The 17308-nt window shown below is 43.6% G+C and overlaps 2 protein-coding genes and 1 non-coding gene across 6 annotated transcripts in view; all 3 read left to right on the top strand.

Moving 5' to 3' along the window:
• camkvl (CaM kinase-like vesicle-associated, like) overlaps nt 1-2817 on the top strand; it is a 39707-nt gene extending 36890 nt beyond the window's left edge. For all 3 annotated transcript variants that reach the window (XM_047590841.1, XM_047590849.1, XM_047590855.1), the window contains one exon: nt 155-2817. In XM_047590841.1, the coding sequence (XP_047446797.1) occupies nt 155-1654 (1500 nt within the window). In that variant the 3' untranslated portion in view covers nt 1655-2817. The remainder of the gene's footprint in view (nt 1-154) is intronic.
• A 644-nt stretch (nt 2818-3461) lies between these two features.
• Nucleotides 3462-17149, top strand: uba1 (ubiquitin-like modifier activating enzyme 1). 2 transcript variants are annotated; one of them, XM_047590760.1, is made up of 26 exons: nt 3462-3676; nt 6787-6903; nt 6983-7041; nt 7144-7312; nt 8876-9010; nt 9098-9204; nt 9303-9393; nt 9486-9618; nt 9707-9804; nt 9948-10094; nt 10405-10581; nt 10780-10887; nt 10993-11073; nt 11424-11576; nt 12095-12260; nt 12376-12572; nt 12821-12885; nt 13066-13261; nt 13740-13814; nt 13907-14096; nt 14282-14367; nt 14975-15067; nt 15198-15389; nt 15717-15818; nt 15912-16012; nt 16102-17149. In XM_047590760.1, the coding sequence occupies exons 2-26, from the start codon at nt 6787-6789 to the stop codon at nt 16235-16237; spliced, it is 3174 nt and encodes a 1057-aa protein (XP_047446716.1). In that variant the 5' UTR covers nt 3462-3676; the 3' UTR covers nt 16238-17149. The 2 variants fall into 2 exon arrangements, with proteins under 2 accessions (XP_047446716.1, XP_047446724.1); XM_047590768.1 differs by lacking the exon at nt 3462-3676 and adding an exon at nt 5108-5335.
• LOC124999137 lies at nt 15482-15601 on the top strand. The gene has a single exon (XR_007111156.1). It is a non-coding gene; the product is annotated as a small nucleolar RNA U6-53/MBII-28 (small nucleolar RNA).
• Nucleotides 17150-17308: the final 159 nt, after the last annotated feature.

Here is a 17308-nt window from a genome sequence, read left to right as displayed (position 1 = left end):
CTTTGAAGCTTATTTTCTATGCTTTTCCATGATCCAACTATGATGCCTGGAGGTTTTTTTTAGGGAAGAAACAAGTCGATATAGGTGTTTATGAAAAAATGCAACAATTCCCTTTACTGCTGCCAACCTTCTTTCATTTTTCTTTGCTCCACAGAAAGCAATCCGCGTCACCACTTTCATGCAACGACTGAAGAATTCGGAGGCACTGATCGACAATTCGGCCGAAGTTCCAGGTGGCGAAGAGGCAGGCGATGGGGAAGGGGGTGTTTCTCAGGGGACAAGTGATGAGGGAGATAGGGGGACGAGTGATGGAGGGGTGACTTCGAGTAGTGTGTCCTTAGAAGTTACTGTTGAGAATTTGCCAACAGGTTTGGACCAAGATGAGGGGGTGAGTAAAGCAGAGAAACAAGAGGAGGCAAAGATGCCCGTAGGCCCATCTGTAGGAATTTCCCCATCAGATATTCAGGACCCTATCTGCCAGTCCAGTGCATCCCCTAAACTTGCACAGGAGGAGCCTATTAAGGTTGGTGCAAAGAAAGGTGCCGGGGATGGAACCAGGAAAATGGCTGCAAATTTGGGTCAAAATAGGGTTGTTCCAGATACTCAAGAGACCCCCGTGATAACCCCTGACCCCTCAAAGCTGTTAGGCAGTTCCACAGGGGCTAATCTTGACCGGAAACACACATCTGCATCCCCAGAGCCTAGCAGTAAACGTAAAATGGCCGCTACACTTCACGGTGCTCAACCTACAGGATCTGCTATGGCATCGGCCTCACCAGGAAAGAGGCCCACCACACAAAGCGAGCAGAAGGATGAAACTGACGGAAGCTGGTGTCAGACACAAGTACCTGAGGCAGTAGCAGAGAGGTCAGTGGTAGCACCTGTCACTCCAGGAGTAGGGACCGGGGCTGGGGCAGACGTAGGAACAGAAGTTAGGTTAAGGGGTGATGCTAGTCCCCTGGGTAGAAGGGACAGGAGTGCCAAGGTAGACAGACACAGTGCTGAGTTTAGCATAGCTAGGGCTGGTCCTACGCCAGGTCCTACGCCAGGACAGGGTTGTTATACAATCGGCAGCTCTGCCAGTTTGGGCCGTCATGCAACACCATACAACCCAGAAATTGGAGCTGTGGGCATGGGGATAGCAGGGAGCTATGGGAGTCCATACAGTTCCCTGTATACAAGCGGGGCAGGGTTAAGCATGTACGGGACTGGGCTACCGCATGCAGGCGGGGGGAGCAGCACTACAAGTGATTGGCAAATGGACAGTGTGATCGAGCAGATAGAGAAGCAAATGGCCGCCGTGCTGGAGAAGATCGAGGGAGACATGCCCTCTCTGCTAGAGCAAATCAGTGACTGCCCTGCAGAACCCCCACGCGCCCGCAGCGCACACGCCTCCCCTGCCACCTCGCGCGCACGCCCCTCGCAACGGCCCTCAACTGCGACCTCCACCACTCCTCCGCCACTTCCCACCTCTCCCAGACCTGCACTGCCGTCTCTCCCTCGCCTTACTATCCCTCCTCCTTCCTACCCCCCACCCTCTCCACCCACACAGGTCTCACCACAGGCTGCGGGAGAGCAAGAAGACATGGATGGACACAGGGGTGCTGCTCATTTCAGCCAGTCCCCCAGGGCTGGCATGGGCAGGGGGGTATGAAGCAGGTGCGCATGATGCAATGCATAAATACAAAACACCCAGACCACTGGATCTACCGTTTAAACTTTAGGGTTAAATGCCTCAGTCTCACCCAGAAGTATTATCCACTTGCTCCCTAGAAGAAAAGTAATCATACAGTATTGTTTGGTCTGGCTGAGTGTTCACACCAGATGACTGTTTAAGAGAAATCCCCCAATGGCATCCAGACACTCTCACAACTAGAGTCTAAGGGGGGGTAGAGTACTGCTACCATGACAGCTGCCAAGACCAAGAAAGATCTTAAAAGTGTGTTTATATCTCATACCCAGATTGCGTGCCTGAATGTTAAGCACACAGCCATCTCAGACTGGAATCCGGGCACTCAGCACAGTTTGCAAATTACGAGCCTACCCAAAAAGAACTGGTATAATCCTCAGCTTACAGTTGGAGAAGATAGCCGAGGAATGGTTGATTTGCATTATTCCCTGCAGACTGTAAATACACCAAAAGAGCTAAGTTCCTAATTCTTGCTTTACTCCCACATCGTAAACTTCCTCATATCCAAACTGACGTTTAATTATTTTTTTTCAAAAGCCGATCATCCCCGTTCTTTATTTTTCTTTCCTATTTTATTTGTATTTATGTCGTTGCTATTCATTCTATTGTGAGGCTTGGAGAAGCGAAGTTGTACAGAAGTATGTGAAAATGAACCGATAAAGCCATTCTACCGGCTGCTGGAAATCGTGCTTTGTTTTGTTATATAGTGTATTTTAAACTTTAACACAAAGTCTTGTGAGTTGCTCCACGCCTGTTGGAGAGCTGGGGAAAAATCTTTCAAATCAAGATAATGTATAAAGGCTTTGCAATAACACTCGCACACTCACATACATATTTTCTCTTCTTTTTTCCAAAGGTCTCCAAAAATCTCTCACAGAAAGTTTGTTTTAATTTTCTGCAGTTTTTTCAACACATTAATTTGGTACTGTTGATTAATTAGTCCTGTCTGTTGGCTCCTTTTTGTCATATGAAAATGTCCTTCTGAATATCATTCTGCCTTTGAGTGTATGTAATACCAGGTTCTGTGCATTTCTCCTGAAAAAAAATAGGCCTCCACTATTTTGTCCCTATGTAAACTGTGCTCTGTTTGCAAGTCTTTCAATAAAAGTTACAAAGCTACATTTTCAGCTGCTTCATTGGTTAATTTCATTCGAACCTGGATTTATAACATTTCAAAACACATTTTACCCTTAAAGTCATTAGATAATGAAATTACAGCTATGTTGCCAGTGCTTGCGCTGAACCAACAGATATCCAATTACTCATAGGCATGTTGACTGTCTGTACTGGCCTTCTTAGCTTTAAGTTTGTTTTGCACATTTTGTTCCTACCTCATCTTTTCATTGAAATGCAATTTCTTTTCTTCATTTTCTAAACCAACTGACGCCATTGTGAGTGAGTAGTAGTTTGACCTTAAAGCATCCCTAAAACTCTGACCCTAGAATCGCCCCTGCAATTTCTTATTTTTTTACCTATCTACCATATGCCTACAAGTCCCATGTGGCATTGCGTGAACTTCGGGTTAGTCCATACTTGGTAATGCACAGGGGTGAAAAAATAATATTGGCGTTAAACTGTTAGCATGTGATTAAAACACGGACCAATGTACGATATAGTGCATTATATATTCCAAGTTGTGTGTGCGAACAGCAACGGCGAATTAAAAAACAAATATTATTTTAAAGCAAGCAGGTTAATTTGTCGGTCAACCCTTTGTGCCGGAAAGATGGTTGTGCCCGTAACGTGCACATGTTGCTGCTTTGCTTTGCTTTGAACTGAAATAGAGTGAGGGGGAAACGGTTCGGGAACAACCGGGCAGCCAGGCAGCCGTCCAGCGGAAAAACTCACACAGAGCCCGCCACACTGACACACTTTTGAGTCAGCAGTCAGCGGTGGTGTCGAGTTGTCACGTTGTTTGTTAGGTTTTTCGCTTAGACAAAAGCCGATTTTTAATACTACAGACCAGGCCGAGTAATATCGGATGTGGTAAGTTCTGCACACTTGTATAAGCTCTCGTCTTGGTAACGTTAGCCCCAGCTAGTTGGCTAATGTTAGCTAGTTGGCTAACAGAGCGGCACAAGAAGGAAAAAGTGGCTGGGTGGCTAGATGGCTCGAAAGCTAGCCGCACACAAGCTAACAACTACGCAGTCTTTTGGTGTGCGTTGTTGGTAGTCGTTAACGTTATTCGCCGTCGGCTAACCGAACCCCCTCGGCTAACCGTAGCTAACGAGGCATCGTAGCGTAGCTGTGGTGACGTTAAATCGGCATTTGCACATTTGCTAAGTAAAATATTCAGTTAGAAATAACGTTAACGGTAGCTTAGGAGAAGCTAGTTTCTGCAAACATTAGATGGAGGCTATGCTGGTTACAAAGCAGCTAACTTGTTTCACGGAACGCAAACCCCACTGACAATATATTTTTCTCGCAAGATGTTTTTTTGTGTCTGTGTGGTTAACATCACAATAACACGATTGTCGGTTTTATCACAGTGAAACGTAATATTGGCATCTCTCTGTTCAGCTTGTCAACTTGGATTGACTGTTATTTAAGCATTATGCATATTCACTCGTTCAGCACTGTAGAACCGTGCAAATGGTGTTTTTTTACCATTTTGTTGTAAGAAGATGAGAAAGGGGTATCCCCTTGACATGTGTACCCGAGAATATGCGGCCCATTCTTTTCCTGGCTGGGCCTTTGTCATTTACCAGGCACCCCCTCCCCCAATACTCCTCTGCGAGGAATGCTCACTCTTAACCTCGATGTGACTGAGGGCCCAGACCTTCAGCATCACTTTAGCTCTGTGTTGTACCTGGTTCATTCATCCCTACCACACGTGAGCAGGGATCGTTGAACTCAGTCAAATGAGTGATGCATATTCCAGTCCCAATACAGCAAATGGTGGTTCATTGGAAATGCATCCAGTTCGATTGTGGTCATGTATGTGTTCTGATGTGTTGTTGCACCTCATTAGTGAGCTTCGTGTGTTTACTAGTTCCACGACGAAGCGACTTCTCGCTAACCTCACTGAAACAAAGGTGCTGATATTGAGGGATGTTGTGCAGCACCGCTAGATGAGCCTTAAACTTGTCTTTGGATAACAAAAAAACACCAAGTAGTCCTCAATTGGAAGTTTTCTTTCATGCATGTGTATCCAATGTGCTTCGTGTCTTTAGAATTCCAGGATGTTTCTTGCATATATTGCTGGAGGTCCTGCACTTCATTGTACAGTATTATACATTTATACATGGCATGCATCTTCTGGTAGCGAAGGCGGGATCAATCCGCGTCGGCAGCCAATGGGCGGGCGGCCTGGCTGAGCAGCGTGCTCCCAGCCATCAGCCACCCTTTTCCTGTTGAATATTTCAGCCCATGCGTCACGGCTCCTCCGCCCCTTTCTCTCCATCTGCCATTTTGGTTTTGTTCCCGTCCGCAGTCGCAAAGCCAGCAACGCAATTACATAGGAGCGACTCGCAGCACAGCGACATAGTGACTCGACAATATAGTGCGGACCAGCCTAATCCCGCATCGCTTCTTTTTTTTCCCTCGGTACAAATCGTCCAATTTACAATCGTCGTTACTACTGACATCTACACACTGCGGGAGAGGAGCGGGTTTGCATTGGGAAGGGACTGAGAAGGATTATTGGTAAGAAAAGAGAAATCAATGGAGCACGAGTGCTTGTCTTTCATTCGCGCAAAAAAAAAAGCTCGTGTCGAGCGATAAAGTTAGGTCATGTTTGTTGTTAGCTGCTTAGATATTGGACTATATCGACGAAGAAGCCGTGGTAGTTGGCTGTCAAATAAACCCGTTGCTCTATTTTGCGAGCAGGTTGCAACATAGCCGTGGTAGCTAGCTTGTAAAGTTGTGTTCCGCTCTGGGGCTGATGCAGGCCTAGGCCGAGCCGCCACTGGATAGGCTGGTGTTTTCTTTCTATAAGTTATTAATGTTTCGACTTTGTCCACTTGCCAAATCACTTAACTGATTAGTGGCACGGAACCCGCATAATCTGTCTCCTATTGGTGCTGTTGACAGGCAACTTACGTGCACTTCTCCCACCCTGGGAGCTTTAAATGGTTTGCTAACAAGCTAACGTTTTCCATTAGGTTTTATGGAGAGTACAGTAAGAACCGGGCGGCTTTGCTGTATCATGCCGGACGCCTTGAGTTTCATTTTTGACGAAAGCGACCCGTTTGGTTACCGTTATGTGTATATTTCTGCTCACAAGTTGTTGCATCTGTTAAATATTTCTCACAGTTCGTTTTTTCATACGAAGTCGAGGAAAATTTTTATCAAGCCGTGATTCTGTGGAGCTGCTAAGTTGGCTGCATCTGATGCGGAAATCGTGTCTGACAATGTTAGCCGTGTGGGGGCAATGTGTTGTAGATACTGCGGCCTTTTTTAACTTCCGATTGTCTAGATCTGTATGGATTACTGCCTTAATGACGAGACCTTTGGATGTTATTTAGTAAGATCACCAGTCAATTTGTCCTCCTTTTTATATCCTCCAGTGAGAGTATTTACAGCAGCACAGTCTCATCCTTGTCTCCACACCTGCGAGCCAGTGAGGCTGTGCTCACTTTACCGCAGTGAACTTTTAATGATTCAGCTTTTTTTTTTTTTAAACGATGCCGTCCATCCTTAAATACTAGTATAATAAACAATAGCGGTACAAAAACAACAGTGCGTTGTGTCTAAGCATGAAAAGAACTGATAATGCTGCTATTCATGTCTCTTCCCAGGCTCAGTAGGTTTTCTAGCAGATTTGTGTTTGGCTGTCAGCCAGCCCAGCTGCTCTCTAGACTAAAAATCCTCTCTTCAATGTGAAGAGGATTGGATAGCCCTTTGCTTGGATACTTGTCATGGAACTGTTAGCAACAATTTCTAAACATATTTCTGAAATTCAAACAATTGTCTTTTGAAAAATAAAAAATATAAGCTTTTAGGGATTACATTATTATCAAGCTAACTTTCTTTTTTTAACCCATCTATTGTTGGAAATCTCTATAGGTCATTAAAGTGATGATGAATTGTTTTGCCCTTCTGCAATCAGTGACTTGTAAATTGATTTTAAACAACAATGTCTGATGTCTGTGCAGATGTCCAGCTCGCCGCTGTCCAAGAAGCGTCGCTTGACAGGAACAGAGACGAAGACGGGATCCCACTGCTCCTCCTCTAACTCTGTCAGAACTGATCTGTCCCACACACCTGCCAACGTAAGTGCGAGCATGTCCTTCGTGTAATGTGGCTAGAACTTAGAACTGAAACTTAATGCACATCCTGCTCTCTCCCCAGGGCATGGCTAAGAATGGCAATGATGCTGAGATCGATGAAGGCCTGTACTCCAGACAACTGTAAGTTTTCTCTCTGGGGAAATTTATAAACTTTTACCATTTGTTATTGTTGCGGTTTTCTTGAAGTGCATGCCAATGTTTCTTTCCCTCTCCCTCTGTCAGTTACGTTTTGGGCCATGACGCTATGAAGCGCATGCAAAACTCCAATGTCCTAATCTCTGGTATGAGAGGTCTTGGAGTAGAGATTGCCAAGAACGTCATCCTGGGTGGAGTCAGGAGTGTCACTGTGCACGACCAAGGAGTTGCAGAATGGAGAGACCTCTCTTCTCAGGTGTGTGGAAGCATGCACAGATATTTCCAATTTATAGAATTTACAGTGTAGTAATTTATGTTTCTTCATTGTACTTTATTCAGAATCCCAGAGAATCCTGTTGTATTTGAGCCGAGTCCAAAATGCACTCTGTATTTTTGAGTCTATGAGTCATGGATAGCGCTGTATTGTTGCCACCTAAAAGAGTAATGCACCCCCACCCTTGCTAACCATCGGCTGACCCAGATTTATCAGTGGGTGGCCTCTTGCTCAGTCATAATCATAGCACAGCCAAAGCCCGTTTTAGGACATCATTACAGTGGGGCAGATTGTCCATCAACTAGGGACCCTGAATTCTGATGTATCTATTTAAGGCCACACAGATAAATATATTAATAGATTCCACAGGTAGTAATTCGGGAGGCTTATGAAAGATTTCTCTTGCACGAGTGTGATTGCAGACATCTGTCAGCTGTGCATGTGATCATCCGGGCCTAGCTTAACCTTGTGCTTTGAGACATTATTATTTCAGCATCCGACACATGCCCCAGTGCACGTGTCTAAAGTGAATTAAATGGCCTTCATATATTTCCGTCAGACATGTCATCCATCTTTCAAAGGAAGTTGAATTTAATGCCAAAAACATTTAATCTCAGACTCTGCACTAATTTTGAAAAGGTATTTCTGATTTCCTCTGTGTTATGTCTTCAACACTAACACAAAGCTTTTCAAAAATTTGGATAAACCTGAAGCCAAATATCCGTCATCTCCAGTTGTTCATTTTTAATGCTAGTACAACTACTTGATCATTTGCATTATGCACTTGTCATGGACATGACTTAATACCCCAGTTACATATCCTTTAATATTTCACAAGAATAAAATGTGTTAAAACACTAATGAATTCCAAAACGTATGGTTGAAAATGGTTGTTAATTTGACTCCATTTCATCATTAAATCCAAACTAACAGATCTGAGAATCAGGAGTTTAAGTCACTAAGACAAAGCAGATTGACCAGCTGTGATTTTTACCATTACTTACCTTTACTTTTTTGATTGTCTGTATAGTGTAGCACAGACCGTGTTTACAGATCCATCATTTTTAGCACAGTTGTCAGAATGTGAGCAGCATTTGATGGTGATTGGTCTGTCAAAAACTTAACTGTTTGTCCAACACTTTCAAAAATACTGCCCCATACTAATCACCCAAGAGTATTTCCATGCAAGTCTCCTTGTCTTGAAAGATTGCAGCACACTGTAACAACCTAATAATGCACATCATGAGTTATGTCTTTGATTTATTTGATCCTCTGGGGAGCAAAAATATACAGTGCATAAAGTGCCAGTCGACCTTCTGAGTTACACCTTGATTTATGGCTTCATCTTGTGGGACTTGGTTTGTTTGTAAAAACTGTATCTGACCACTTGGCAAGCAATTTGGGCACACTATAAATCAGTGCCTAAACTGTGTCCGTATCTTTTATTTATTAGATGATGGCTGTGGTGGCCATCAAAAAGAGGACATAAAATTATGTGAGTGTTGGAGAACCTGGTAGTCACCTTAAATCTTTTTGTGCTGTCAGTTTTACCTTCGGGAGGAGGACCTGGGGAAGAACAGGGCAGAAGTGAGTCAGCACCGTTTGGCTGAACTCAACAACTACGTCCCTGTAACTGCCCACACCGGAGCACTCACTGAAGACTACGTGACCAAGTTCCAGGTAACTGGAGTCGAAGCCACATGGTCATTTCCGAATTTGTAAAAGGAAGAAGTGTTGACGTTTAAATGTGTCTCTTTGGAAACAAAGGTGGTGGTGCTGACCAACTCGTCTCTGGATGAGCAGCAGCGCATGGGAGATATCTGCCACAGCAAAGGAATCAAGCTGATTATTGCTGACACACGTGGATTATTTGGGTAAGATTCAGACACTTATTTAGAGTTTATTGTCGCCCAGGGTTTTTTTGGGGGTCGGCCTCTAATGTTGATGTGGTTTTGTTGATTATGGTTTGTAGCCAGCTTTTCTGCGACTTCGGAGAGGAGATGATAGTGTACGACACCAATGGAGAGCAGCCGCTGAGTGCCATGATTTCCATGATCACCAAGGTGGGTGCTTACGTCCGTCCTTAAATATCTTATATAAAATCTTAAAGACAGCTTTAAACTTGACAGAAATTGCCAATTCTTGGTTTCTGCAGGATACTACAGGAGTTGTGACATGTCTGGATGAGGCCCGTCATGGCTTTGAGAGTGGAGACTATGTCACCTTCACAGAGGTTCAGGGTATGACGGAGCTGAATGGCTGTCAGCCGGTGGAAATCAAAGTCCTAGGTAAGACCCGTTTTCATCTTTTTTTTTTTCTTGTTAACTTATAAAGGTTATAAGAAGACAAACAAATGCATCGTTATGTTTTTTCCAGGTCCATACACCTTCAGCATCTGTGACACAACCGGCTTCACAGATTACGTAAGAGGAGGAATCGTCTCTCAGGTTAAGATGCCCAAGAAGATCAATTTTGTAAGTGGCTGCCATTTTTGTGTTGACAGAAGAACATTTGTAGAATGTACACTTTTTTCCGTTAGACATGATTTCTCCCCACTATTATTACTGCGGTTGCTGTCATCGGTACAAAACGTGATCAACCCAACTTTCCTTTACAGAAATCTATCTCCTCCTCCATGGCTGAACCAGAGTTCATGCTAACAGACTTTGCTAAGTTTGAGCGCCCCGGACAGCTGCACGTAGGCTTCCAGGCCATCCATGCCTTCCAGAAGAAACACAACGCCCTTCCTGTACCTTGGAGTCAGGTGTGTGACTCACTCATGATTGCGGGAATATTCTGTTACTGGGGACATCCGAGTAGCTCTTATAATTGTGACTAAAACAAAATGTACTGCCCAATGTTTTGAGGCCAGTTCTCTTAATTTCACAACTCCTGTCATCTAGACATTTTAACTAGTGAGAATTTTTTATCGTTGAAAAATGGTAAATGTAGGAGCTGATATCTCCACAGAACTACGCATGTACAGTTTTGTAACACAGCATGGCAAAATATATGTGCAGTGCAGGCATATACTGACTCTGTTTTGACCTTTTTATGCTGACCTTTGTATCCAGTCTGACGGCGAGGAGCTATTGACATTGGCCAAGGAGGTGAACTCTGCCCAGACTGGATCAGCCAAAGTGGAGCAGCTGGATGACGCTCTTATCAAGAAGATGTCATACGTTGCTGCTGGAGATCTGGCCCCTGTCAATGCCTTCATCGGAGGCCTGGCTGCACAGGAAGTGATGAAGGTCAGCGGGAAGCTGGTCCTGAGCTCAGCTTTATGTTATCTACTGTAATTTGTTTTGTCAACTAAGTTCAGGAAATAGACCATCAGTTTGTGTGTGTGTGGAGGTGTGTCGCTATTATTTGTGATTACACGTGTTTAGACGTGTAGTCCCCTAACCTGCTCTGGTGTTACTGATTATTCCTTGTTATACTTCTCTCAGGCATGCACAGGAAAATTTATGCCTATAATGCAGTGGCTGTACTTTGATGCCCTGGAGTGCCTGGCTGAAGAGGAAGGAGTCATGCTCACAGAAGAAGATTGCGCCCCTGTAAGTGTCCAGAGCAGGTCAAGCTTGCTCATACTAAAAGCAGATGAACACGATGGCGACAAACTCTGGTGTTAAACCCGGTTCCTGTCTATGTTTTTCTCCCAGAGAAACAGTCGGTATGATGGGCAGATTGCAGTGTTTGGCACCAAACTGCAGGCCCTGCTTGCCAAGCAGCGCTACTTCCTGGTGAGTCAGCTAAGTGACACGTTGCAAACACCTTCTGGTTTCCTGTTGCTAGGGGAGGTTTTTGGAAGTCTGGTGTAAAGTTTTTGTCCAAAATTAAATGAAAATACCTAAATGAATGGATCGTGTTTAAAAAGTGAGGCCCTTGTATTGATTTTTCCTGTGATTCACACTGGTTGACATATCTGATTCATTTCTGCCAGTCTCTTTGTCTTAATGCCAAAAATGCATAATTATGTTCTCTAGAATGCACAACTTTGAATTGTTTTTATCAATTTTCTTTTCTTAAAGTTGCACATATCAGGATCGGGATAATTACAGACTAAGTTCTTATTTCTATCCTGTCGTTCTAGGTTGGGGCCGGTGCCATTGGCTGTGAGCTGTTGAAAAACTTTGCCATGATTGGACTGGGTAGCGGAGAGGGCGAGGTCATTGTGACCGACATGGACACCATAGAGAAATCCAATCTCAACAGACAGTTCCTCTTCAGACCATCGGATGTTACGGTCAGTATTATATCCTATGCTCATTCATGTCTGTTGGTAGATGAAGATGTAAAGAGTATAATTTGGGCTTTTATTGATTGATTGTATTATTTCTGAGAAGTGCTGTATGTGGATTTTCTGTTGACTATAACTGGTCCTCAGTGCGCTTACAAAGGCACACGGAATTATTATGTGTAGTCCTTTATAACAAGTGCATACAAGGGCAACTTTTTGGTTTAAAATGTTCCTGTAAAGGTTCTATTCAGCTAAATTCTTAGTGTATTTGTATGTTGACACCAGCTCATAGTAGCTGTCAACATTAGGTCAAAGTGCCCAAAGTTTCAGTGGCTTATTGTTGATGAGGCGCTTAATGAAATGCAGTGATCATTCAAAACACAGATTGTTACTGTTCACACATCATCGGTATTTCTTTGAGCTTTTCACAAAATGTTTTCGCTTGACAACTTTGACCACAGCTCACATTTGTGATTCTGCTGTTTGTATTTGACTCTTTGTGTCATTTGTTTGTGTGGTAACAGAAAATGAAGAGTGACACAGCCGCTGCTGCAGTCAAGCAGATGAACCCCTCCATCAGGATCACAGGTCACCAGAACAGAGTGGGCCCAGACACAGAGAGGGTGTACGATGACGACTTCTTTGAAAGCCTCGATGGAGTTGCTAATGCACTCGACAACGTTGATGCACGTAAGGCAGTGGAATATAAAATGAGGCATTTTATCAAACATTTATCAACTTTGTAATAAACTATATTTAAAATGCTGATCATTGTCTTTTGCTTGTATTTCTAATATTTATTTAGGTATGTACATGGATCGGAGGTGTGTGTACTACCGTAAGCCCTTACTGGAGTCTGGTACTTTGGGTACCAAAGGCAATGTCCAGGTCGTGATCCCCTTCCTCACAGAATCATACAGCTCCAGCCAAGACCCACCTGAGAAGTCCATTCCCATCTGTACCCTCAAGAACTTCCCAAATGCCATTGAACACACACTGCAGGTCAGTAGACGCACTCACCGTAAGATGCGACTAGATGAGGAATTGACAATTGCGATGCATTTTTACTTGGTTCATCTTAGACTTGTGTTACAGTTACACAGAGGAAAGATTGATGTAATCTTGCTTACTCCATGATTCTTCACAATCACACTCAAAGTGAAACATCTTCTGTATTTTGAGCAAGGACACGTTTTCTGATTGAGTGAACTGAGTCAGTTATTAATCAATCAACATCTTCCTCTGTTCAGTGGGCCCGCGATGAGTTTGAGGGACTGTTCAAACAGCCAGCAGAGAATGCCATGCAGTACCTCACGTAAGTTGCCATTCATATGTGTAATTGCTGTACTTAGTTACAGGTATGATGTGTTATTTTCAGCATGACACCTTTTCTGCAAACATTTTAACTCCTGCGTAAAACGAGTTCTTAAACTGCACCTGTTCAGTGACGGACCTTCACATTGTTGTAACTGGTTCATAATGGCTGTCCTTCCAGAGATCCTAAATTCATGGAGCGTACTCTGAAGCTGCCAGGAGCTCAGCCTGTGGAGGTGTTGGAGGCTGTTTATAAGAGTCTGGTCACAGATTGCCCTCACAGCTGGGCTGACTGCGTAGCCTGGGCCCGCAACCACTGGCAGTGCCAGTACAGCAACAACATCCGCCAGCTACTGCACAACTTCCCCCCAGATCAGGTACACGTTGAAGTCCCTGCACGACGAGTATCACACTGGTCTAGTAAGACTTGCTGCCTGGTCTGGGCTTTTCAGATGGGAACATGTCTCTGAAGTATTTTATTTTGGAAAAAATGTGATTAAAAAAAAACAACTAATTTCTCAAAGAAATCAATTGAATTTACACAATTTAAAGTGCTACAGGCTATGCCACATTAAAGCTGCATTATCTTTTGATTGATTTAATCTTAATCTTAATTTAGTCAACTACTGCAAATGAAATGTTAGAGCAATGGTGTATCTCGTGGCTTTGAGTTCAAGTAACAGCCAGGAACCACAATGTCTTTCACTTCTCACCTTCCATGCTGTCAGTTATCTAGGTGCACATTGACTAAAGATAACTGTGTTTTTGTTGTTGTCTATTGTGTTGCTTAGTTCATAATTATTTTGTTTTGAGTTTTGTAATGCTTCTAAAATATAAAATGTTCACCCCTTTTAGCTCACCAGCTCTGGTGCCCCCTTCTGGTCTGGGCCAAAAAGATGTCCTCACCCCTTAGATTTCAGCACTAGCAATGTAAGTATATTCTAAGCGCACACACTTGCACAGCATTAGCTGCCCTCAGTTAGTACTTCTCATCTCATTGCAATTCTGTATGCTGTTTTCAGGAGCTGCACATGGACTACATAATGGCAGGAGCCAACCTGTTTGCTCAGACATACGGCCTGCCAGGCAGCACTGATCGTGCAGGCGTGGTTAAGATTTTGCAGGACATCAAGGTTCCGCAATTTACCCCTCGTTCAGGAGTTAAAATCCACGTCTCTGATCAGGAGCTGCAAAACAGCAATTCCTCTGTTGGTAAGACTCTCAGTACTAACGTTAGCGCTGTATATGTTTTGTTGAGAAATAATCTTGTCTTAAGATTTGCTAATATACATGATTCATGGTGTGTGATAACTAAAATGCTGAAGTCATATCAAGTCTTATGATGTATCATTGTGGTTGCTCTGAGATTAACGTAAGCACCGATCTGTTATGTACAGATGACTCCAGACTGGAGGAGCTGAAGAGCCAGTTGCCTTCCCCTGAGAATTTCCAGTTCAAACTCAGCTCTATAGACTTTGAAAAGGTACGCCGTTACTCATATTATGTCAGTTTTAACCATTATCCATGTCTGCTTTTGGCTTTTATATTGTGGAAGAGAAAATTAGCAGTTCAGTCTATTGTCAATCATTTTATGTTTTGAGTACAGTGGAGAAAGCAAAGTAAGTTATTTTCATAAATGGGAGGGGAAAAGCGGCCACAATTAGTTATTGACAATATATAAATGAATTAATAATCACGGAGCCTACGAAACAGAATTTCAGAATTTTTATTTGGGTGGCGCTCGATTGAGATTTCATTATGAGAGGTCATGAGGTTTCAGGAACTGTCGGTTCTTTTCACTGTTGGTATCTTTTATGACTCTAACCGACTTGCTCCTGCGACAGTAGTTATTTTGATGTAAACAAACTGAACTTGCACACATGTGGGGTGTGTGGAGCATAAAGCCTGCCCAAACTATTCGATAGGCCACGCAAATCTTAGTTGTTGACTAACTGGGTCCCAATCGATCAGTCCTCGACCAACTTTCTGCAACAAAAAATGGGAAGTTGTTCTGGTTTCAAAGCAAACACCCACGACAACCTCACTGCGCTGCATGGTTTAAGTGATAATCTTGGTCCATGTTTTAACAGGACGATGACACCAACTTCCACATGGACTTTATCGTGGCAGCCTCCAACCTGAGAGCGGAGAACTACGACATTCCCCCTGCAGACAGACATAAGGTGGGACACGCCTATTTTAGCACACTGTGTGCACCTACTGGTTGTTATGTCAGAAACTGCATTAATAGTATCCACTCTCTGTTAAGTCTTATTTCGTTTCCTCTTTATGTTGGCATTCACCACCCTATAGAGCAAACTGATAGCTGGCAAGATCATTCCTGCCATCGCCACCACCACGGCCGCAGTGGTGGGCCTGGTGTGCTTGGAGCTCATCAAGATTGTCCAAGGACACAAGAAGCTGGAGTCATACAAAAATGGCTTCATGAACTTGGCACTGCCTTTCTTTGCCTTCTCTGAGCCCATTGCTGCTCCAAAACACAAGGTAAGTCTGCGTGTGGTGTCGATGTGCAAATAACGTGCAGCGTGACTCTGATGTAGGGAAACGCTTGGATGGTATCCCAGTACTTTATGTAACTCCAATGATGATCCAGCCATGCTAATACTGATACACCAGGCAGATGCTCTTGTCTGTCTGGGTGTAAGTGAGTTCAACTCACCTTCTCATACTGATGCTATCAGTGTGTGCTGAGGAGAAATAGAAGAAGTGTTGTTTTCTCATAATGTCTAAGCCTTTCTGTTATATATGCAGCAAAGGTGTTACATATCTGATGTTTTCAGTTACCTAAAACCTTCTTTGTTGTGTTTGCAGTACTATGAAATTGACTGGTCACTGTGGGATCGCTTTGAGGTCACAGGGCTGCAGCCCAGTGGGGAAGAGATGACACTCCGACAATTCCTGGACTACTTCAAAGTACGTCACGCTTTTGTTTCTTCACCTCCCACGCTGTTTCTAAGACACAATTAACCACAACCTTTTTTTTTTGTTGTTGTTCTTCTTTGGCAGAATGAGCATAAGTTGGAGATCACCATGCTTTCTCAGGGAGTGTCCATGCTCTATTCGTTTTTCATGCCTGCTGCCAAACTTAAAGAGAGGCTGGACCTACCGTGAGTACATCCTTCACCTCCCTGTGGCACAACTTCCCGTTTGTTTTATTCACCGGCTCAGTCACGTTTTCTCTTCTCCGTCCTTGCAGGATGACGGAGATTGTGACTAAGGTGTCCAAAAAGAAGCTGGGCAAACATGTGAAAGCCCTGGTGTTTGAGCTATGCTGTAACGACCTTTCTGATGAAGACGTGGAAGTGCCCTATGTCCGATACACCATTCGCTGAGCTCTGACCTGAGCTCACCAGTTATAGGGAGGGGGGGGGGGGCGTAGGGTTGTTCTAAGCTGGGGGAGGGGTTAAGGTGGGTGGGTGGGTTGATCCAGGTCAGCTCTATTGGATCAATCATATTTTTTAGGCCTGCGGTTTGTGTAAACCTGTGCCTGAGTGTACATAGCCCCAGTAAGCTGACTTAAGGATACCTGTATGTTGTTAGGGATCAGCAGGGGTGTCATTGGAGGAAGGGAGCATGTATACTGGACATCCTGATGTTCCTCAACAGCACACTCTGGTCCTCACTCTGTTAAATAAGCCTTAGTGATCGCCTGGTACTCCATAGCCCAACTATTGTCCTCTGAAAGATGGTCAGAGTCTTACTAGCCTTCAGCTGTAAATGAGGCATCTTTTAAATCCAACCCACTGTCCACTCTCCACTCTACTTGCTCTCTTCCCTGTTCCAACCCCTGTCTCGTAGACCTGGTCCCACATTACTGTTTCTTTTTTCTTCTTTTTTTTTTTTTTTTTTCTTCCTTCAATGATACACCCCATTAAATAATAACAAAAGAAAAGCGAGCCCAGGGAGGAAAATAAAAGATGTAAACCCAAGATGGCAACTTCTCCAGACTGAAAATATAAGTGTTCCCTCTCCCTCATCACAGCACTCATTGGCTTTGAAAGGGGCTCTTGCGCATGACATCGATTTTCTTTCTATTTCATGTGATTTATTTTCTATTTTATTTCGGGGGCGGGGGTTGGGGGGGTTGGTCGGACAAAGTTTTGACACACAAACACCTGGTAGATTATAAACTGTCTTTCTACTTTGTTAACTCCAAATGGCATAACTGTGTAAGAGCAAGGCAATGAGATGTATCTTGAAATGGGAGCACTTAGTGTGATAGTGAATAAACATGTAAAAACATACTTTTTGGTTGTGTGATTATTTTATTTATTTTTTTCTGGAACATTTAAGTGGAAATTCATTTGGTGGCCTTATAAAAATAAGTCGCTTCGGGGTTAGCGGTTAACTGTATTTTTGAATGTGTCATTTTTTTTTTTTTTTTTTTTTTCTTCTTCTGTCAA

The sequence above is a fragment of the Mugil cephalus genome, chromosome 1, assembly GCF_022458985.1.
Source record: "Mugil cephalus isolate CIBA_MC_2020 chromosome 1, CIBA_Mcephalus_1.1, whole genome shotgun sequence".
Classification (NCBI taxonomy): Eukaryota; Metazoa; Chordata; class Actinopteri; order Mugiliformes; family Mugilidae; genus Mugil; species Mugil cephalus.
This window is presented reverse-complemented; position numbering and strand designations above follow the sequence as displayed.

Bases quoted from the DNA above. Each gene is read 5' to 3' on its own strand.
- uba1 (XM_047590760.1), top strand. From the start codon at position 6,787: ATGTCCAGCTCGCCGCTGTCCAAGAAGCGTCGCTTGACAGGAACAGAG. The intron at 9,205-9,302 runs GTAAGATTCAGA...TATGGTTTGTAG, and splicing joins GACACACGTGGATTATTTGG to CCAGCTTTTCTGCGACTTCG. The intron at 9,805-9,947 runs GTAAGTGGCTGC...TTTCCTTTACAG, and splicing joins TGCCCAAGAAGATCAATTTT to AAATCTATCTCCTCCTCCAT.